The 18298-nt window shown below is 42.7% G+C and overlaps 3 protein-coding genes across 7 annotated transcripts; 2 read left to right on the top strand and 1 right to left on the bottom strand.

Moving 5' to 3' along the window:
* Positions 1 to 173: 173 nt before the first annotated feature.
* Positions 174 to 9483, bottom strand: LZIC (leucine zipper and CTNNBIP1 domain containing). Of its 2 annotated transcripts, none has more exons than XM_071449290.1 (7): positions 9335 to 9483; positions 8387 to 8525; positions 6380 to 6515; positions 5799 to 5897; positions 5250 to 5345; positions 3407 to 3488; positions 174 to 2499 (listed from the first exon to the last, which is right to left on the bottom strand). In XM_071449290.1, the coding sequence occupies exons 2-7, from the start codon at positions 8485 to 8487 to the stop codon at positions 2441 to 2443; spliced, it is 573 nt and encodes a 190-aa protein (XP_071305391.1). In that variant the 5' UTR covers positions 8488 to 8525; positions 9335 to 9483; the 3' UTR covers positions 174 to 2440. The 2 variants fall into 2 exon arrangements, with proteins under 2 accessions (XP_071305391.1, XP_071305390.1); XM_071449289.1 differs by lacking the exon at positions 9335 to 9483 and adding an exon at positions 9091 to 9235.
* NMNAT1 (nicotinamide nucleotide adenylyltransferase 1) lies at positions 8660 to 13709 on the top strand. Of its 4 annotated transcripts, XM_071449286.1 has the most exons (6): positions 9196 to 9210; positions 9551 to 9623; positions 11018 to 11185; positions 11642 to 11825; positions 11972 to 12117; positions 12492 to 13709. In XM_071449286.1, the coding sequence occupies exons 3-6, from the start codon at positions 11068 to 11070 to the stop codon at positions 12899 to 12901; spliced, it is 858 nt and encodes a 285-aa protein (XP_071305387.1). In that variant the 5' UTR covers positions 9196 to 9210; positions 9551 to 9623; positions 11018 to 11067; the 3' UTR covers positions 12902 to 13709. The 4 variants fall into 4 exon arrangements, with proteins under 4 accessions (XP_071305389.1, XP_071305388.1, XP_071305386.1 ...); XM_071449288.1 differs by lacking the exons at positions 9196 to 9210; positions 9551 to 9623 and adding an exon at positions 8660 to 8790; XM_071449287.1 differs by lacking the exons at positions 9196 to 9210; positions 9551 to 9623 and adding an exon at positions 8667 to 8849.
* Positions 13710 to 14866: 1157 nt separating this feature from the next.
* Positions 14867 to 17032, top strand: RBP7 (retinol binding protein 7). The gene is made up of 4 exons (XM_071449291.1): positions 14867 to 15416; positions 15935 to 16113; positions 16373 to 16474; positions 16790 to 17032. The coding sequence occupies exons 1-4, from the start codon at positions 15344 to 15346 to the stop codon at positions 16838 to 16840; spliced, it is 405 nt and encodes a 134-aa protein (XP_071305392.1). The 5' UTR covers positions 14867 to 15343; the 3' UTR covers positions 16841 to 17032.
* Positions 17033 to 18298: the final 1266 nt, after the last annotated feature.

Below are 18298 nucleotides of genomic sequence, written 5' to 3'. Positions count from 1 at the left end.
TAAAAAAAGGAGGTTATATACGGCCAAAAAAGGACTCTGGGAACTTTGCTGATATGTTTAAAGCTACTGTAGTTTACAGTTCTTATATCAGAAGTAAAATGATAAACAAAAAACAAAGCACTTTTAATCTTCAAAGCAACGTATGATCAATAACAACTTCACAGCACTCAATATTTAAGGATCATAATCTGTATTTTACTCCAGGAAAGAAAGATGTGTACAGAATGAGTGATCTGCCCAGGTCCAGCACGGAACTGGGGATGGAACTCACACATCACAAGCTTGTTTGTTAAACACAAACCCATGCTTTCATTTAGCAGTTGTTCTTTTGTTATCAGTTTTTATTTGAGGAAATCATTATTATAATAAATAGATTACGGACTTTTTTTTACAGCCCCTGCAGAAACATTTGAGATGGTGGTGGAGGTACATCCCAGGATTATTTAGCAAAGCATTTAGCACAACACATCAATTAACTTACTATGCCTTAAATCAATCTAACTATTTCAAGAGGTTACTTAACTCTGTGAGGGTCAACACATGAATAGCTTCACATCAGCAGCAGCTTCCTTGTTAAAGCACATTTATGGTCAGGGCATTCTGCAGGACACAGCCAGTCTCTGGGTAGAGCTCTGATTTCTGACCCTTCACAGCTTCTGAGAAGAGAAGTCTGACCCAACACACTGAATCTTGCAATACTGGTACTGATCTCAGTCTCATCTTTGTCCATCTAAACCACCAGGGATCCTTCCAAGAGCAGAAGCAGCAGATGTTGGAAAGATGTTCAGTCAAGGATCAATTTAATTGGAATGTTACAACTGCCCGCAGTACAGGTATTTGCAAAAATCCTGAAATATTTACAAACCAATTTAAAAAAGTTTCTCCTGGAAACTTACACCTGTCAAACTACAAGGAAAAAGATTTCCATGTCATTGTACTGTAAACTTTTTGTGAGTGCTGAGAAATTTAATTTACATAATAATGCTGCAAGCAGGCTGGGGGTGTATGGGGAGAGAGTTCCTTAGCACCAGTAATGAGCAGAAAGGAAAAGAAGGCAGCTCCAGTCCTCACAGACTGTTTTGCTTCCCATAATTTCAGAGTCTAATAACGCCTTTTAATAAGCTGCTCTCAGCTATGAAGCTGCAATCAGCCTTTGTCAGAGAACACAATGCTGTCCCAGACAGAAAACAGTTCTGCTGCAATGGACAAAAGACCTCTCCTCAATAAAGGCTTTCTAATAACAGGGAGAAAGAAGTTTTATCAGTGAAAAACAAATTATGCTATCTCTATCATGTATCCTTTCATTTCTTAAATGCTAGATGTCAACAGTATATCTGTTAAAGCAAAACACAGTCTAGAAACACATTTTCTAGTCTACTCCAGTCCCAGTTTACAATTAGACAAACTTGCTAATTTATAGGGTATTTATGCCCTGTAAGTGCACTCTAAATGACGACTGACCACGTTAATTTTCTGTTTATAGTCAACGCTACCCACTTAGTCTCTGAGCTAAAAATTCAACTACATGGGATTTCAAATCCTCCTAAGCCAAGTTTATTCAGGATCCAGTGGAGACACAGACCCTCCCTCTCCATAGCACCACCACTGAGATTGAACAACACTTGCACTGATCACATAACGGGAGCTGGTTTTGTTTCTACTTGCAAGCTATTTCATGCCCCCTCTGAAATAACAGCAGCGTGCAGTTACACACCAGAGCTGAAGGAAGAGCATCTCATTGCCATGTCCTATCAATTCCTGTCCTTTCAACACACAAGGTTAAATGACTCCAGAAGCCTCCCCACAGGGCTGCCATTGTCCTCAGGCAGGGCTGGGACACAAAGTGCTCATTCATGTGCACGGCAAACAAGCAGCCAAGGGCCAGTGATCAGCATCCAGGCTCATTTTGGGTCTTCTGCAAACAGTTTGTAGAAAGATGGCATTTCAATAAACTGCATCAATTTTCCAAAGCTTCAATGCTTTCCTAGCACAAACTACTTAGTGGGGAGTCCAGACAAAAATTAAGACAATGTGAAGAATCACCCAAAAAAACCCATCAGGACCACTTCGTAAAAAGATCTGCTTGCTACAACCACATGCAAAAAGATTAAGTTTTAATAGTTAGAGAAATACACATTCAGAAAAGTTCAAAACAGCTGACTCTTTCAAAAGACAGTCATACCATGCTTTTGTTTTAGAGTTCCACTTAGTGTTCAGCCTCAGAGCTTGTATTACTTAAAGGGTACAGACACCAAGGTCCCAAAGTGCACTTAAGGCTGTTTACTTCATATCTTCTGGTTAAGGACCCAAGAGATTTAGGGCTTGGGTTTTTTGTTTTGCTTTGCTTTTTTTTCAACATGTAAGAAATAGAAAAACCAAACGCAGAATGACCAAAATCCAATGCTGCTGATCACTGGAGACACAAGCCTCACGAACCTCTTCATTGTTTTGCCTTTTCTACTTCAACACTTGCAAGAGCAAAGACTTTGTCTCCTGATCCTGAGGGGGAAAAAGCATTTTCAGTAAGTATTAGTGGAAATTGTGAATTACCTTATATACAATTTAAATCAAGCAAAACATTTGAGAACCAAAGAAATCAAACCTACATTGTGAAGACGTGAACACTTGAGCTAATTAAAAAAAAAACCCACACAGGCTTGCCAGGTCTAGAGCAGCCATGTCCTCCTGTGCCTGCCTGGGATGGAGCTCCCTTTCCCCAGCTTCTCCTGTAGAGCTGTGCTTTGTGTCTGTAGCTGGAATGGTGTTGGTAACACCCCCACACACAGAGCCCAAGTCCCCTCGGGAAGAGAGGGTTCTCACCTTGCTTACACTTCCAGGGAGGGCACCCAGACACTTTATTTATACCTAGTCTGGCACATTCCTGCCAGTCACAGCTCTTTCATCCCAGTTTTAACTACTACTACAATGAACTGTGTGCTTATTTAATGCCTTTTGTAACTCAACTCTTGATCCTGTCAACACAATCAGAGGTATGACAATCATAGCAGGAAGAGTGCTTTAAAGCTGTATTTTGACAATGTGGCAGTAACTGCCAAATTCTCTGCATCAAGCAGAGGCCACAGCTCTCCTGAAGAGAGTCTTTAGTGCAAAAAAGATCTGTGTTTAATTCTAAAAGCAGCATCTCTGCCCGAGACAGATTACTCAAGCCTTCAGCATGATGGGCACCCTTGGCATTTCATGGATGTTTGGCATTGGATTTATTTGTTGTGTTACTTTTTCCTCATAATAGTGTATCAGAATTTCATTGTTAATAAAACATATATTAACATTTAATGGCATGAATCTCTCATTCATATATTCTCTTTCATAGGGGAACCAGACATACTTCTATTAATCAGTGTTCAATGAGGCAAAGGAATCAGAAGTTATGAGAATGAAGACTTACCAAGGTCAGTGGAGACTCTCTCAAATTGGCTCAGAGCTGTACCAGCATTTGTTGACAAGAACATCTCATCATCACCAGTGAGCTAAATCAAAAAAAGCCACAACTGTGAAGCTGATACCTTACCTGTGCATGTCCCACCATCTACATGTGCATCTACACGAGCTAGGACAGGTTACAGCAGTTGTCCTTTTGCAGTTTTTGAGTGGCAGTGTTATCTGCCACACTGAAACCTAAAACAAAACCAGAAGCTACTTCCCCTAGCACTGAATCCTCCCTCCCTGGCTCCTGTCAGCCCAGGAAGGACAGCATGTGCAGTGTCAGACATGCCTGCACATGCAAGTTTCAAGTTGATTTGTGGTGATCATTTTTTATTAAAAGGTCACACTGTACCTGTGTACCTGAACTATGCCAAGGTGTCAATAACTTTTTTGTCACAAGGTCAGTATGGTAATGAACTAAGATCTAAGCTTACTTCCTATCATCTACTGAGGAAAGCAAAAAAAAAGCAGTCACTGCCAGCTTTGACCACGTTAAGAGCCAATGACCTAGAAATGGTTCTCTTCCTTTAAAGTGACATTTCCCCATGTATATTTTACTTTTATGTACGTGCTCTGATGCCTTGTGACAGATGCCCATAAAATATTTACAATAATGAAGCAGTAACCTACATTTGGAAGGTTCAGATATGCTAAGTTGAAAGTCATTTAATTAGCCTCAGATACACATCTTTATTACAGCAAAGCATGTGTGTCAAACTCTTCACAGTGTTTGCGTCAGTTTATTTATTAGAAATATAAAAATCAGGTACAGATATCCAGGATGATGTTGGAATGAAGGAAAACATCTGGAGGAGCCATACCTGCCTTTGCTGGCTTTGTTTGCAAGCATGCAGCTACTAACACTTTGCAAGGTTGTGCAGACAAACGTGCAGCATTTGCTGTCATTGTTCACATCCATTGTTCACATCCAGAACAGATGTGAGACTGCAGCCCTAGCAAGCCCTCAGTGCAGCAGGCACTGATCATTCAAAGGATGAAGAGGATAGGTCAGTGTGGTGAAGTGCCTTGATGTTGTGGTCCAAGGAACTCATCCCAAGAGGATTAGACAGCTTCCTGCATTCAGCTCACAACCTTAACTAGCTTTTACATATTTGCAAAACTTTTTTTTCCCTCTGACACTCAAGCAATAAAATATTGGGAAAGCCTTTGCTTTGGAAACTACTTGGATTGCAGCTCCTATAAGTACTGCACTTGATCTTTTCCATGACTTCCTTCATTTTCTAGAAAAGCTGAAGTACAGAGATACACAGCAACCCATTTTCTTCATATACCATCCACAAAGTAACTTCTCGTCCTCCCTCTGGTGGCAAACCCAGGGCTTTTTCTGTCACTGGGGCAACAACGAATTTATCACTCATCTCTCCAATTTCCTTTTCTCATACCCAGGGGTAGGCACAATCAACACTATAACAGTGAAGCTGGATACATGTCAGAGGTCTTGAATAGTTTCTGATGAATAGGTGGTAGATGGCCAGTAAAAGATTTGTTCTGTAGCTTTTATAAATACCATCACCTTGTACCAGCTGGTGTGTGATTCATGCATACAGCCCACCAGAGGAAGTATTTAAAAGTAGAAACAGCCATAGAGAAAGGTACCAAACTATTTCATACATGTTCAGCTTCAGAAAGTTTGGCATTAAAATGGAAGGACATTTATGTAATGTCACAGCAAGTTGCATTTTATCATTTGCTTATAAAATTGTAATTTCTTATTTTAATTATTTCTAATTCCTCCTAAATAGGCAGAAAACTCTACTCACCTGACTATCATACCAACCCCTTACCTTCTCACCAAGCTTTCTGAGGGCAGTCAGGATTTCCAGTTTCTGTTGGGTGTACAGATCTCGTGGCAACTTCCCAACCATTAAGTCTCTGTCCATCTGCATACCAGGGGAGAAAAAGTCAAAATATATAAGCTTCCATTATTATATACCCAACACAACAGCCTGTGAAATGCAACAGCCTAAAAATATCATCAGTAGTAATGGACCCACATCATCTGGATCTTCAGTTTAGATCTCTGAAACATCGAGTGCACTCTCCAGCCCTCAGTACAATCACAGACTTTCTATTGCAGCTTCCTCAGTTCACTCTGTTGATCCCATTTTTGCTTTGAAGCAGGAAGATAGAAGATAACTCAGGAAATACACATGGTTGCCCCCACTACCTCAATAAACATTTAAGACTGAACAAATACTGAAAGAGAACTTCTCCATCTCTTTTGGACTTTATGACCAAGTTTTCCAGCACTCAGTGCTTTCCTTGCAATCCTGACACACTTGAATCAGTCTGCCTCAAATAAACAGCTTTTGCAGTAGAACTGAAGCCTTCACCTCTGCCAGCCTTGTCCTCAATTGCCTCGGCTGCTTCTTTGCAAACATTCTAATCACTTCTGGAGTTTTAAATGCTTGGCTGATGGCTGCTTGTATTGCCTGCAAGGAGAAGAGCAAGAATGTGATTCCTGTTAGTCTTGGTCAAACTACAGCAGCAGGACAAGATTAATGAGGGCTGGAAAGCATCATTAGTATCCTCTGCATCATATGATATACAGAACTCATCTTTTTTTCATAACCATGGAAGTGAAATTTTTTAAAAAATTACCTTTATGGAGGGCTTAAAGAATCCTCTAATTAATGTAACTAGACTGAGAAAGAGCTGTGAAACTTTTCATTACTGTCCAGGTCTTAATCTCCTACAATGTTAAGGTTGTAATTCATCAATGGGTTTTTTCCCTTTTTTCAAATTAAGACACCTATCCAAGTTTTTTACATATACAAGTGTATTAAATTAGGAAATACATTAGTTACATAGATCTATATTTCACATAAAAATTCTAGTGAATCACTTGTATCTATTTGCTATTTCATCAACTCCAAGCAGAACATGAAGTTTTTTAGCAACACATCATCCTTACCAGTTGCATGCCACTGAGCTCATCCACCAAAGTCATATCTCCAGACATAATCTTCTTCAGGGAGTCATTGAACTCACTCAGCTGCTCAAGAGTTTCTTTTTTGGTCTCTTCGTACTCATCTGCATCCAGCTCCTCTCTAGGGAGGACCCAAGAAGGCACAGGTGAATCACAGGATGCAGCCTGAGACACCCATGGGGCACTGGGCCATGGCACAGAGCTTGGGTTCCCCAGGCTGCACTGAGGGGTTCCCATCCCTGCAGCATGAACTGCTCTGCTCTGCTCCCATCCCTGCAGCCTGCTCTGCTCCCATCCCTGCAGCCTGAACTGCTCTGCTCTGCTCTGCTCCCATCCCTGCAGCATGAACTGCTCTGCTCTGCTCCCATTCCTGCAGCCTGCTCTGCTCCCATCCCTGCAGCCTGAACTGCTCTGCTCTGCTCCCATCCCTGCAGCCTGAACTGCTCTGCTCTGTTCCCATCCCTGCAGCCTGAACTGCTCTGCTCCCATCCCTGCAGCATGAACTGCTCTGCTCTGCTCCCATCCCTGCAGCATGAACTGCTCTGCTCTGCTCTGTTCCCATCCTTGCAGCATGAACTGCTCTGCTCTGTTCCCATCCCTGCAGCATGAACTGCTCTGTTCTGTTCCCATCCCTGCAGCCTGCTCTGCTCTGCTCTGTTCCCATCCCTGCAGCCTGAACTGCTCTGCTCCCATCCCTGCAGCCTGAACTGCTCTGCTCTGCTCCCATCCCTGCAGCATGAACTGCTCTGCTCCCATCCCTGCAGCCTGAACTGCTCTGCTCTGCTCCCATCCCTGCAGCATGAACTGCTCTGCTCTGCTCTGTTCCCATCCCTGCAGCATGAACTGCTCTGTTCTGTTCCCATCCCTGCAGCCTGCTCTGCTCTGCTCTGTTCCCATCCTTGCAGCATGAACTGCTCTGCTCTGTTCCCATCCCTGCAGCATGAACTGCTCTGCTCTGTTCCCATCCCTGCAGCATGAACTGCTCTGTTCTGTTCCCATCCCTGCAGCCTGCTCTGCTCTGCTCTGTTCCCATCCCTGCAGCCTGCTCTGCTCTGTTCCCATCCCTGCAGCCTGCTCTGCTCTGGCCCTCTCAGCTCCCATCCAGCTCATGCCCTGCTTGGGTTTGCACCCCTCCCAGCCACCTGCATGGTTCTACCCTCACTGATGTTTAAAAAATCCTAGTAATAAACAAGATACCCCACACCTGGAGCAGTATTTAGAAGTATTTTTGGATCTCAACAAAATTTTGTGGTGAGATTGTCTTGCCCAAAGCTGCAGTGAATGGGATTATCTGAGAAGCCGATCTCCTCACCCAAAGCCATCCCCTTAGGAATAACTGATCCTGCTGTCTAAACCTTGCCCAGCTCCCAGAACAGCACCACCACCCCTGAGCAGTTCTAATTGTTCCTGGAAAAGATACGTACTTCTAGGACAAGTTAGAACTAGAGTCAGAAACCAGCTAAACACAGGGGGCTTAAATGCAACTGTTAAACAGATAAAAGCCCAACCTTCCTGATAATTCACTGTCTCAAATTGTATCAACACACAGAAGATTATTACAAAATCACATGAAGAGTTAGACAAACAAAAAAGTAAACAATGCAACCCCCCCCAGGCATCTATAATTATAAGAAAAACCAAAAGAGCCCCAAAAGCTATTTGTTCACTCCTATTAAAAATCCCATAGAAAAATTGTGATTTTTGTGAACAGCTGTTTAAAGTTTAAAAGTCACACTGAAATATAACATTTCAAAGAAAATACATAGTATTTCTGCTAGCATTTTTCCTAGATATATAAAACAATCTTAATAAAGGTTTTTAAAAAGACTTTTTACTGACACCAATATCCTACCTAATTTAAAAACAGAAAGCCACAGCAAAACACAAAAATAAATAAGCCCCCTCCTAAGATTTTTGAAAGGTACCACTTTCTTCTGCCAACCACTTTAGAAAAATACTACCATATAAGAGGAAAGCAACTGTTTATATTACCTGCACTCTTCCAGATCTTGAAGTTGTTGCATTAATCTGTCCAACTGCTCCTCCAAGTTTTGTTTTAGTTTACTGGTCTCTGTTGTTCCTCTTGAAGCCATTTTCTGTTTTCACATGAAAATGTTTTTACATGACACTCCTAAGAGAAAGTACATTTTATTGTTTGTATCAACAACTTAAAACGTATTTCAAACACTCCAAATATTAAAATTATGCAATATCTTTCTGACGGAATGTTTAATCACAGCACCCGGAGATCCTTGCAGTGGAAATACAGAAATGCCAGGCTGCGTGCACAGCATTATCTTCAGAGCAAGAGGCGGTTCAGCAGGGCACTCCAACAGCCGCAGCACATACAATCAAGCAGCAATTACTGAAATACAGAGGCCTCGCTATATGACTCAGTAGGTTCGACTCTTCAGCGGCCCCTTGGACCGCTGTTCAGGAGACAGCCCGGCTGCAGGTGTGCGAGGCAGCCGGAGAACCGGCGCTCCCCGGGGATGGTGCCGGGGCGGACACGGCGGCCAGCGGCCATCCCGGCCCCACAGCCGCCCTGAGGGAGCGCGGCCCTCGCTCCGGGCCGAGCGCGGCCTGCGGGAGGAGCGGGCGGAACTCGGGCGCTGCCCGGGGCCCGCTGCCCGTTCCCCGGCCAGGCTCCGGCCCCGCTCTTCCCCCTCCGCCCGCCTGGCCCCGGGCCCCCTCACCCCTCAGCCGGGCAGGCCGCGTCAGGGCGGGCTCATCCCGCTCCTGCGGCGCCGCTTCCGCCGCGCCCGGGCCAATGAGCGCGAGCGGCCCCGCGGGCCCGGCCGAGGGCGCAGCGCGGGGTGAGCGGGCACGGGGAACGGGGCCAGCGGGGACAGGGAACGGGGACAGGGAACGGGGACAGCGGGACAGCGGGGACGGGCAGAGGGGGCGAGCGGGCACAGCGCGGGGCTGAGCGGGGCTCACCGGGGATGGGCAGCGGCGGCGGGGGTTGCTCGCTGGGCGAGGACCGGACCCCCGTGCAGGCCCGCGGGGGCGGAGAGCTGCGGAGGGCGTTCGTGAAGCGCCCAGCGACGCCCACATCACGCTTGTATTCTATGTATATACCCATATATAAACATATCTGCCTCTGGAACATAAATGAGATTGAGCAAAGCATCCTTGCCTGCTTATCCCCTGAAGGTGACCGGCAGGGTGGGCTCCAGAGCCATCCCAAGACCTGCTGTAGGCATATTTTGGTATCTGTTCGTGCAAGGTGAGTTTATGAGGCAATGATTGCCTGTTTCTGTAAACTGTAAAATTAGGAGCATGAAAAGGGACATTTGACTAACTCCCGAAAAAGGCACTCTATATTTCCATCTTAAAATTTTCTACTTTTTTGGCACTTTTTTTTTTTAAGGAAAAAAATCAATCTTTTCCAGTTTTGCAGCAGGTGTCACTCTGTTGAAAGTAGGATTTGTGCATTACAAAGGCAGTCTAATTCCTCTCCTCCCTGTTCCCATAGTAACTCTCCTAGACGTGCCCCTGTGAAGGCTGCATTTCAAGTACCACCAGCCGTTTCACTGCTGAGCTACTCTGCAGTAATGAAGAATATTTTAAAAGTTTGTGAAACTATTGAAAGCACAGAAAAGTACTAGCACTTACAAAATATGAAGCCTTGCAAGCGTTCCTTTCATCCCCAGGCTGTTTGATGTTGGGACACAGTCGCTGTTTCAAGGTTTGGCTGTGATGGTGTCTCAGCTGCTGTGAACATCACTCAGCCTCTCTGTCAGGGAGACACAATGTGAGGATGACCTCGTGGGATTTTTCCCGGTGGTGATGTTGCTGTAGAAACAATGGCAGACAATTCTGTGCTCCTCAGGATGTCTCAGACATCTCGCAAACAGCAGCAGCCCATTGCAGTTCTCCTTCGTTAGGCCAGATGTGGGAAAACATCTTGGCAGAATATTCTCAGGAAAGAATACAGAAGCAAAAATGTGTGTGAGGTGTGAGGAGAAATTGAATGATAAATAGTGAAATTTCCTTATTTTCAGCAATTCTTAAGCAGCTTTCTGAAACTGAAGCTCAGAAGCGGAACAGAACTGTGGTATTTTAGAAAAGTGGAAAACCCCCAGTGTTGAACAAAGAAATGTTGATGGTGTTCTCCTCTAGAATTTAATACAATATAATATGTGACACAGTCTTGGTTTTATAGATCTTGCTGGAAAGGGTCACTGCAGTTGAGTAGCAAGACTAGGAATGGTCACAGGATGCTCTATTTCTCCCTGTAAGCACTAGAAGGAAGTTACTTAACAAGGAAGTTCCCTGCCCACATGTCCCTTGGCAGTTGATTGGCACTGGCATCTTAAAATGGTGCAAAGTTCTAATAAAGTTTGTCCTGCAATCAGGACAGAAAATCTCTCCGCATGAAGTTTAAAGCATGAGCTGCTTTTCCTCAGAGTGGGCAGTACACCATCCTCTCTGGGCAGGCAGCCTCTTTGCAGTGATTTCATATTTTAATCACTTAGAAATTGGACAAAGAAGTGTCACATGAACAGTCACAGGCCAGCATGATGGAAGAAAAATACAATTTGATCTTAAAATTTTATCTTCTGCTTATTGGGAGCACAATTAAGTAACAATAACTCTTTCTTATCCCATTTCTTGTAGTGGCTGGCACCAACATTGTCCACTTGGCTCCGTGGCTGTGAGCAAAGGCCATGGAAGATCTTGACACGAAGACTGAAGTGGTGCTGCTGGCCTGTGGGTCCTTCAATCCCATCACCAACATGCACCTGAGGCTGTTTGAGCTGGCTAAAGACTACTTCCATGAAACAGGTAGGATGGTTATTTCTATCATTCAGAATAGCTTTGATAACCAGACACTTCAGTGTTAAGGTGAATATTTTGTGTCTATGAATGCTTGACAGTGACAGATATTTAGCAAATGCTAATTAGATATTGAGGCTGATTTGTGTTTATGTCTTATACAAAAAATACACCACGTAGGCCATTATGAGAGAACTCATATATGTGTTGCTTATTACTGATTTCAATGAGCTAAAGAACAGGGTTTATAGTTGATAGAAATATATATCTTTCTAATACATCTTACTAACTCCTTCATTCATAACCCCTGACTGTGCAGGAGTATCCTGTATTTTTCCACAGGGCTGGCTATCAGCTGCCATTGCACTGCATAATGGTTATGTCACAGGTTAAATACAATGCAGGGGAAGTAACATCTGCTCAAGCATTTCTCATGTTCTTGTGTTATGTGTTTTTTTTCCACAGGAAAATACAAAGTAATCAAAGGCATCATTTCACCAGTGGGTGATGCATATAAGAAGAAAGGTCTGATCAGTGCGAATCACCGAGTGACTATGGCAAAACTGGCTACAAAAAACTCAGATTGGGTGGAAGTTGATGATTGGGAAAGCTGCCAGAGCGAGTGGTTGGAAACACTCAAGGTTTTAAGGTATTCTTCAGCCAGCCTCTAAAAAGTCTCACGAATCTATAGAAGGATTAAGAATGGTGTTGACTCTAACAAAAGTTGGTAGGCCATACTATCCCAATTTTTTCCTACATCTTTAAAATAATACCTAAAATACATTTGTTTTGCAGGTATCATCATCAAAAGCTTCTCTCTGCCGATGTCACTAATAGTCTGCAGGATGATGTACCCATAACAAAGCTGGGACGGAAGAGAAAACAGGAGCCAAACAGGCATGAGCCCATTAAAAAGAAAAATCAGAGTCCAGTTGTAAAAAGTTAAGTCTGTTTGCAAATTAGATGGTTAATGATCCTTGTTATTTCAAGAGAATTGCACCAATGAGTAACTTTTATGGTGGCTCCTGGTTCTGATGCACTCAGTAACTCTATTCCCTTAGATTCCACAGCATAAGGCATTAGATCCCTTTAATGAATGGACTCCCATGATCTTTATTCAGAAAAATCCTGTGTTATGGCTACTAATTATAAATTATATGCTCTGAATCTTTTTTTTAAATTTCATTCCATTGTCTCATCTTAACCAAAGATACAGAGAGAGAGGGAGCCGAGAAATTAAACGTCCCTGTCAAATTTGCTAAAATCTGCCAAGCCCCAAACCAAGCCCTATTTCTCATTGAATTTTCTCTTTAAGGTGTCCCACAGGTTAAACTGCTTTGTGGAAGTGACATGCTGGAATCTTTTGGAGTCCCCAATCTGTGGAAGCTGGAGGACATCACTGAAATTGTGGAAAAACACGGCCTTGTGTGTATCAGTAGGGCCGGAAACAATGTTCAGAAATTCATCTACGAGTCGGATATTTTGTGGAGACACAAGAATAACATTCACCTTGTGGAAGAATGGATCACAAATGATATTTCCTCCACCAAGATCCGCAGAGCCCTGCGGAGGGGCCAGAGCATCCGTTACCTGGTGCCCGAGGTGGTGCGGGCGTACATCGAGAGGAACGGGCTGTACAGCGCCGAGAGCGAGGCCCGCAACGCGGGGCTGCTCCTGGCCCCCTTGCAGAAACACGCCAGCGACCCCAGGAGCTCACAGCACTGAGCAGCTGACCCACTGCTGCTCTGAGAGAACTACATTGCATACAGGAAAGTGTGTTTTCTAGGGGCTGGCTGGGGCCTTTCCTTAGGTAAAGAGTGGGCTAATTCCGTACATCTGTAGTTAGCAATGGGGCTTGGTGCACTCAGTGATTGGACGTACACAACTTTTTTCAAGTCCAGTAATAAGATTTTCACATTTTAATGTTTTGTCCCAGTGCACTGAAGGGAGTATAAGAATTCACATCGGTACATGAAAATTGCAAATTATAACAAATGAAAATGTTCTGATTGGTTTTAACTCAAACTGCTCTGCTGTTTATAAAATGATAACACAAATATTTTTAATAACTTACAGTGTCTTAACAAAGTTATCTGGTTTCAAGATGTACCATTTACTTACAGTAAATCTATGTCATTTTTTTTTTAATTGTCAACATGTGTCACCTCAAAAAAATTATTTGGCTCTATCCTGGAAAGGTAGAATTTCCTCCTGGCTGAAGTGGTGCTAGGTATAGCATGCTTTGAGCTGCTTGCCTTTGAGATATGCAGCTGCTTGTTTGTTGTCATGCAATTTGCTTCCAGAAATGTCTTGTACTTTACTTTTCTATTCATGTTTCCAGGGCTGTAATGTTAAGCTCAAAATCGTTTCTGATGGAAGGACAAACCTACCTCAGGAACTGGTTTAAAGCCATTGATTTAATAGATAGAAATTAATAATAGTGTCACTGCACAGATTCTGAGACACTTGTCCCTTTATTACAAATAATACATTGATTTCAAATAATAAAGTTTCTTTTACTTTTGAGCCATAAGTAGAATATAATTATATTTAGCCAGAATTGTTTTCTGTTAGTAGAGAGAAAATGGTAGTATATCAATACTGATCCTAAGTGAAATACTTTTCTTTTCTGGAAATCTGGTTTTGAATCTAACAGTGTATTGTCTATATTATGTGAACATAAGCTAGAGAGGCACTGTGACTGTTGTGGTGATAGAATTCTAACTCCTTTTATTTGCTGCTATCTCATTTTTGTTTGTATTATGTGCCTTATTAAGAATGCCAAGGTTTGCAAGCCACTTCTCATGAATCAACAACTCCCTAGAGGTCTTTGTGTGAGGTTTAAGAACTGATTTACAGAAAGAAGGACCACACCCCAGCCTATCTGCATAATTTAAATTAAAATGTTATATCTGGATGTAAATTTAAAATGTTACATCCTTTGGCACAGGATTTACCAAGTACTGACTTCTCTTTGCTTGCAAGAGTCAATAGTATTGCAACAGTGCTTTACTACCATAACCTCAGAACACCAAATTGTGGGTGAAATGTTACTATTTGAGTCAAGAGGAAACAGTAATTTTCATTTCTCAGTGCCATTCCTGTTTTAGTGTAGGTTAGAGAACAATATCCAGCTGCAAACAGGAAAGAAGCTTTGACGTCCTGAGTTCCTACTCGCATGATTCTGTGAGTCATAGCAATCAAACTGCCAGCTCCAAAAATGGAGCTAAACTTTGGGGAAACTTCTCTGCAAAATACTGTCCTTCTTATTCAGCCTAACAGAAGTCAGTAAATAAATAAATGTAGTAGGTATAGGTGTGTTTCCTCACCTCGAAATCCCTTATTTCCTCACTTCAAATTCTCTAAGTCCTTTCTCTTCAAAGTCAAGCATTTTTTAGTCACTTTTCAAAACACATTGCTGGGTCATCAGGGATTTCTGTCACTTCTTTGCTGAAGGTGAAGTCCAGCACTGAAGCTTATCTGCTGCATCATGCACTCTGCTGCCTGTGTTCTGCCACAACATGTAGCATCTAATAAAGCATCAGTGGGAACAGCTCCTGTATCAGCTCTCCTTTATGTGTCAAGAACAGAAAGCAAAAGCAGGAGCTACATTTCCTATATACACAAGATTACTTTTTGAATTCTGAACTCACTCCAGACATAAACCAACATGATGTAGTTCTTATCTCTGTGCCATAGGTATCACTTTAAGATTTGTTGGTATAATACAATCCACAGTTTACCAGTCAGTCTGTGTCTGTTAAGTACAGCCTGTCTTTACAGGGGTACATCACCTTTTCAACAGATATCTGGGTTTCAGATCATAAAGCCCAGATTTAATAAACTTACAGGAAAACTTAGTAATGACAAAATCGGTCCTTTTAAAGTATACAAGATGGACAAAATGGTTTAAACCAGTTTTTGGCTTGCATTGTGGCTCTTGGGCTATTAACATTTGCTAACACAAAGATTTCAGACACGGTGAACTTTTCCCTCCAGCACAGCTGAAGCCATTCTACAAATACCCTCTCACCCACTGGCTCAGCACCCTTCCCCTCCAGCAGAAAGGTCCTGGGATGTAATCCCACCCACAGGCTGCCCTATAAAAGGCCTAGCTAGAAAACGACATTTGCATTTTTGACTGGATCTTCCTCCTTCTGTGTGGCAATGCCTGTGGATTTCAGTGGAACCTGGAACCTTGTCAGCAATGACAACTTTGAAGGTTACATGGTGGCCTTAGGTAGGTGAAAATACCTGCTTCTGTCCTTTCTCCCTTAAGGGGCTTCTTGAATTTTAAGGACTGCCCTTTATTTCACCCTGTTTAAGGTATATAATGCCTTAAAGAGAGTCTTGTTAATTCTTTCATTGCCTTTCCTCTGACAAAGGATGAGAATAGGCATTCACCTCGTATGGGTAAGGGGGAGTAAAGTCTGAAACCAAGTTTGGGTGTCTCTGTGGGGGAAGCCAACTCTCTCCAGGAGTCTTCTGTCTGAAAGTCCTGGAAATGCTGCTGCATAGGAATTGTACAACATCTGAATAAACTGGTTTTCAAAGAGTAAAAAGTACAAGAGGACAACTTAGTTCGTGTAACATGCAGCTTTAAACAAAACAAAAGGTTCCAATAAAACAACAAATTGCTGCATAGCAGTGAGGTCAAACCACTGTAAGAAATGCTTCTGGTAGTAATAAAGGTTAATTCCTGGCTGCCAGAATGGCTGGTGATAAATACAACTCTGATGTTTTTGCCTTCTGTCCAAGGTATTGACTTTGCAACACGCAAAATAGCAAAAATGCTGAAGCCTCAGAAAGTGATCAAACAGGACGGCGATTCATTCTATATCCATACCACTAGCTCGTTCAGAGATTATTTGCTTGAATTCAAAGTTGGAGAAGAGTTTGAGGAAGATAATAAAGGCTTGGATAACAGAAAATGCAAGGTAAGAGGGAATATATGAGGCTGTGGCAAAATTAAGATGCTGCAATCAGTCCAGATATTTGAGCTGAAATTGTTTCAAGAATAAGATTTGTAGTGCAAGACAGCAGTAGGAGCCTGAGTGACAGACAAGGAGTGGCACTTTCAGCCAGGGGTGATATCTAGGTCCTCTTTTATCCAGGAAAATTTTCTGTGAGTATCTTGCAGAACTGAGACAGACATGCAGAAACAACAGAAACACCTTTTTGTTCCCTGTTCTATAGAGCCTTGTTACCTGGGAAAATGACAAACTCGTCTGTGTCCAGACCGGTGAGAAGAAGAACAGGGGCTGGACTCACTGGCTCGAAGGGGATGACCTCCACCTGGTATTGACTTCAGATTTCTACTAATTATATCTCTGTATGGCGAAAATTAGATTTATAATGTGTTCATGGTGTGCATATGTCTTCTAGCTCTGTAGGCTGTGTAATGGATGGTAGATTGTGAGCACATTCTGCTTTGAAACAGCTTCATTGTTTCACTGTCACGTGTAGTTAAATTCGAAAGTGAAGTGTAAGCTATTAGCATGGCCAGGGTGGTGGTAAAGGATCTATGTTCAATTTTGGAAGCAGTTCCTTTGATTACTGTAGATATCTAAACTCTTGGGTTTTCTGTTTGTTTGTTTTTGGTTTTTTTGGTAGGAGCTTCGTTGTGAGAATCAGGTCTGCAGACAGGTCTTCAAGAGAGCCTGAGTCTGTGTGGTGTGCTGGGTCCTGCCTGCAGGGACAGCTCTGCTCAGGAGCTGTGTCCAGGGAGGGCTCTACCAACAAGAACTGGCTCCTGTACCTGTTAACCTGAATGGTCTGAAGTTTCTGGCTCAGGAAATAAGTCTGCTGTTGCCAGTGTTAAAGGTCTGATTTTTGCTAATAAATGCCTCAAACGAACCTTAAGTATCTTGTTTTTGAATATGTTTTTGGAGGAAAAAAAAACCAACCCAAAACATGAGTGATGAGGCCTGGGTCTCTAGGTTATCAAAAGTCAATTAAAAGGAGAAAACCTGCCAATTCTAAGAGGAATTCAAAGAGGCAAATAAAACAGGGGTAATGGGATGCTGATAGAGAAGGGAAGATATAAAATAATGAAGCCAACAACAAAAGGTATGGATTTATTTTTCAAAATGCTTCTCTTTAAGGTGTAGACTACTACTTTACCTGCTTGTGTCTTTCATGCTGTAGTGTGAGGCACCATATTGTGCCAGAGCTGCTTTGTTCTCAAAAATAATTAAGTTGAGCTTACCAGAGGAAACAAGGCTGTGGTCAAATCCCAGAACCATGAAGATGGGTCTGAGTGATCCATGAAGATTCCAGTCTGCAAAATAATTGAACTCTGTAAGCACTTATACAGAGGGAAAACAATGCTGCTTTAGTTCAGCTTTGTTTGCATACAACTGTTAATTAGAATAAATATTTTTCTTTATCACCGTGTGCAGTATTACATAGAAAAGTTTTTCTTGCGTGAACATGTAAGTTGTCAGATAATCTAGGTAGTTACAAATTAAATTAGTTGCTGCACATTCTTCATTGCATATTCTTGAAGAACTGTAGCTTAAGTTTAGTAACTTAATTACTTTATATGAAATAAATTGTCCCTGACATTCTGAAACAAGTAGCACCACCTTTCTGATACTTCTTATCCATTCAAAACGCTTACAGACACCATCAGAGTCAGACAAAAATCTGTTGAAGCACGGAGGGCTTTTGGTTAGATTGACACCCTCCCCTAATTACCAGACTTACATAAATTTAAGCTGGTTTCCAAAATAAAAAGAACAGGACAAATAGCCTTTATACAGTTCGGGAAATGTGGGGCCCAGCAGTAAAATGCCTGGCGTTTATGCTGTGGATTCTGACAGCGTCTTCCTTCTGGGACTGAGTGGTTTCATTTGCTTGAAAACAGAACTGCTGTTAGAGCGTTCTGTGAGTAGGAATCCCAATCCGGGGCAGCAGTCCCGCTCACAGCCCTTAACAAACTGCAGCAGCAGCAGGCAGAGCTTTCTGCGCCAGCGGATGGCGCCTCTGCAGCGCGGCTCCTCCACGGAACGGGCCGGTGCTCAGTGCCGAGGGTGCAGGGGTTAAACACGCGGAAATTCCGCAGAAATTCTCCAAGTGCTTCCAAGCTGCGCTCTCCAGCAAAACCGCTGTGAGACGCAA

The sequence above is a fragment of the Agelaius tricolor genome, unplaced genomic scaffold, assembly GCF_023055355.1.
Source record: "Agelaius tricolor isolate 1412-34295 unplaced genomic scaffold, bAgeTri1.0.p SCAF_28, whole genome shotgun sequence".
In the NCBI taxonomy this organism is placed as follows: domain Eukaryota; kingdom Metazoa; phylum Chordata; class Aves; order Passeriformes; family Icteridae; genus Agelaius; species Agelaius tricolor.
Note: the sequence above shows the minus strand (reverse complement) of the source record. Positions and strands in the feature narration are given on the sequence as shown.

Excerpts from the sequence above, each read along its gene's own strand:
- LZIC (XM_071449290.1), bottom strand. The coding sequence starts at position 8,487 with ATGGCTTCAAGAGGAACAACAGAGACCAGTAAACTAAAACAAAACTTG. Across the intron at positions 5,346-5,798 it reads TGAGGACAAGGCTGGCAGAG|ATGGACAGAGACTTAATGGT; the intron begins GTGAAGGCTTCA and ends CCTGGTATGCAG. Across the intron at positions 3,489-5,249 it reads TCAGAAAGCTTGGTGAGAAG|CTCACTGGTGATGATGAGAT; the intron begins GTAAGGGGTTGG and ends TTTTTGATTTAG.
- NMNAT1 (XM_071449288.1), top strand. The coding sequence starts at position 11,068 with ATGGAAGATCTTGACACGAAGACTGAAGTGGTGCTGCTGGCCTGTGGG. Across the intron at positions 11,186-11,641 it reads AGACTACTTCCATGAAACAG|GAAAATACAAAGTAATCAAA; the intron begins GTAGGATGGTTA and ends TTTTTTCCACAG. Across the intron at positions 11,826-11,971 it reads GAAACACTCAAGGTTTTAAG|GTATCATCATCAAAAGCTTC; the intron begins GTATTCTTCAGC and ends TTTGTTTTGCAG.
- RBP7 (XM_071449291.1), top strand. The coding sequence starts at position 15,344 with ATGCCTGTGGATTTCAGTGGAACCTGGAACCTTGTCAGCAATGACAAC. Across the intron at positions 15,417-15,934 it reads AGGTTACATGGTGGCCTTAG|GTATTGACTTTGCAACACGC; the intron begins GTAGGTGAAAAT and ends CTTCTGTCCAAG. Across the intron at positions 16,475-16,789 it reads AAGGGGATGACCTCCACCTG|GAGCTTCGTTGTGAGAATCA; the intron begins GTATTGACTTCA and ends TTTTTTTGGTAG.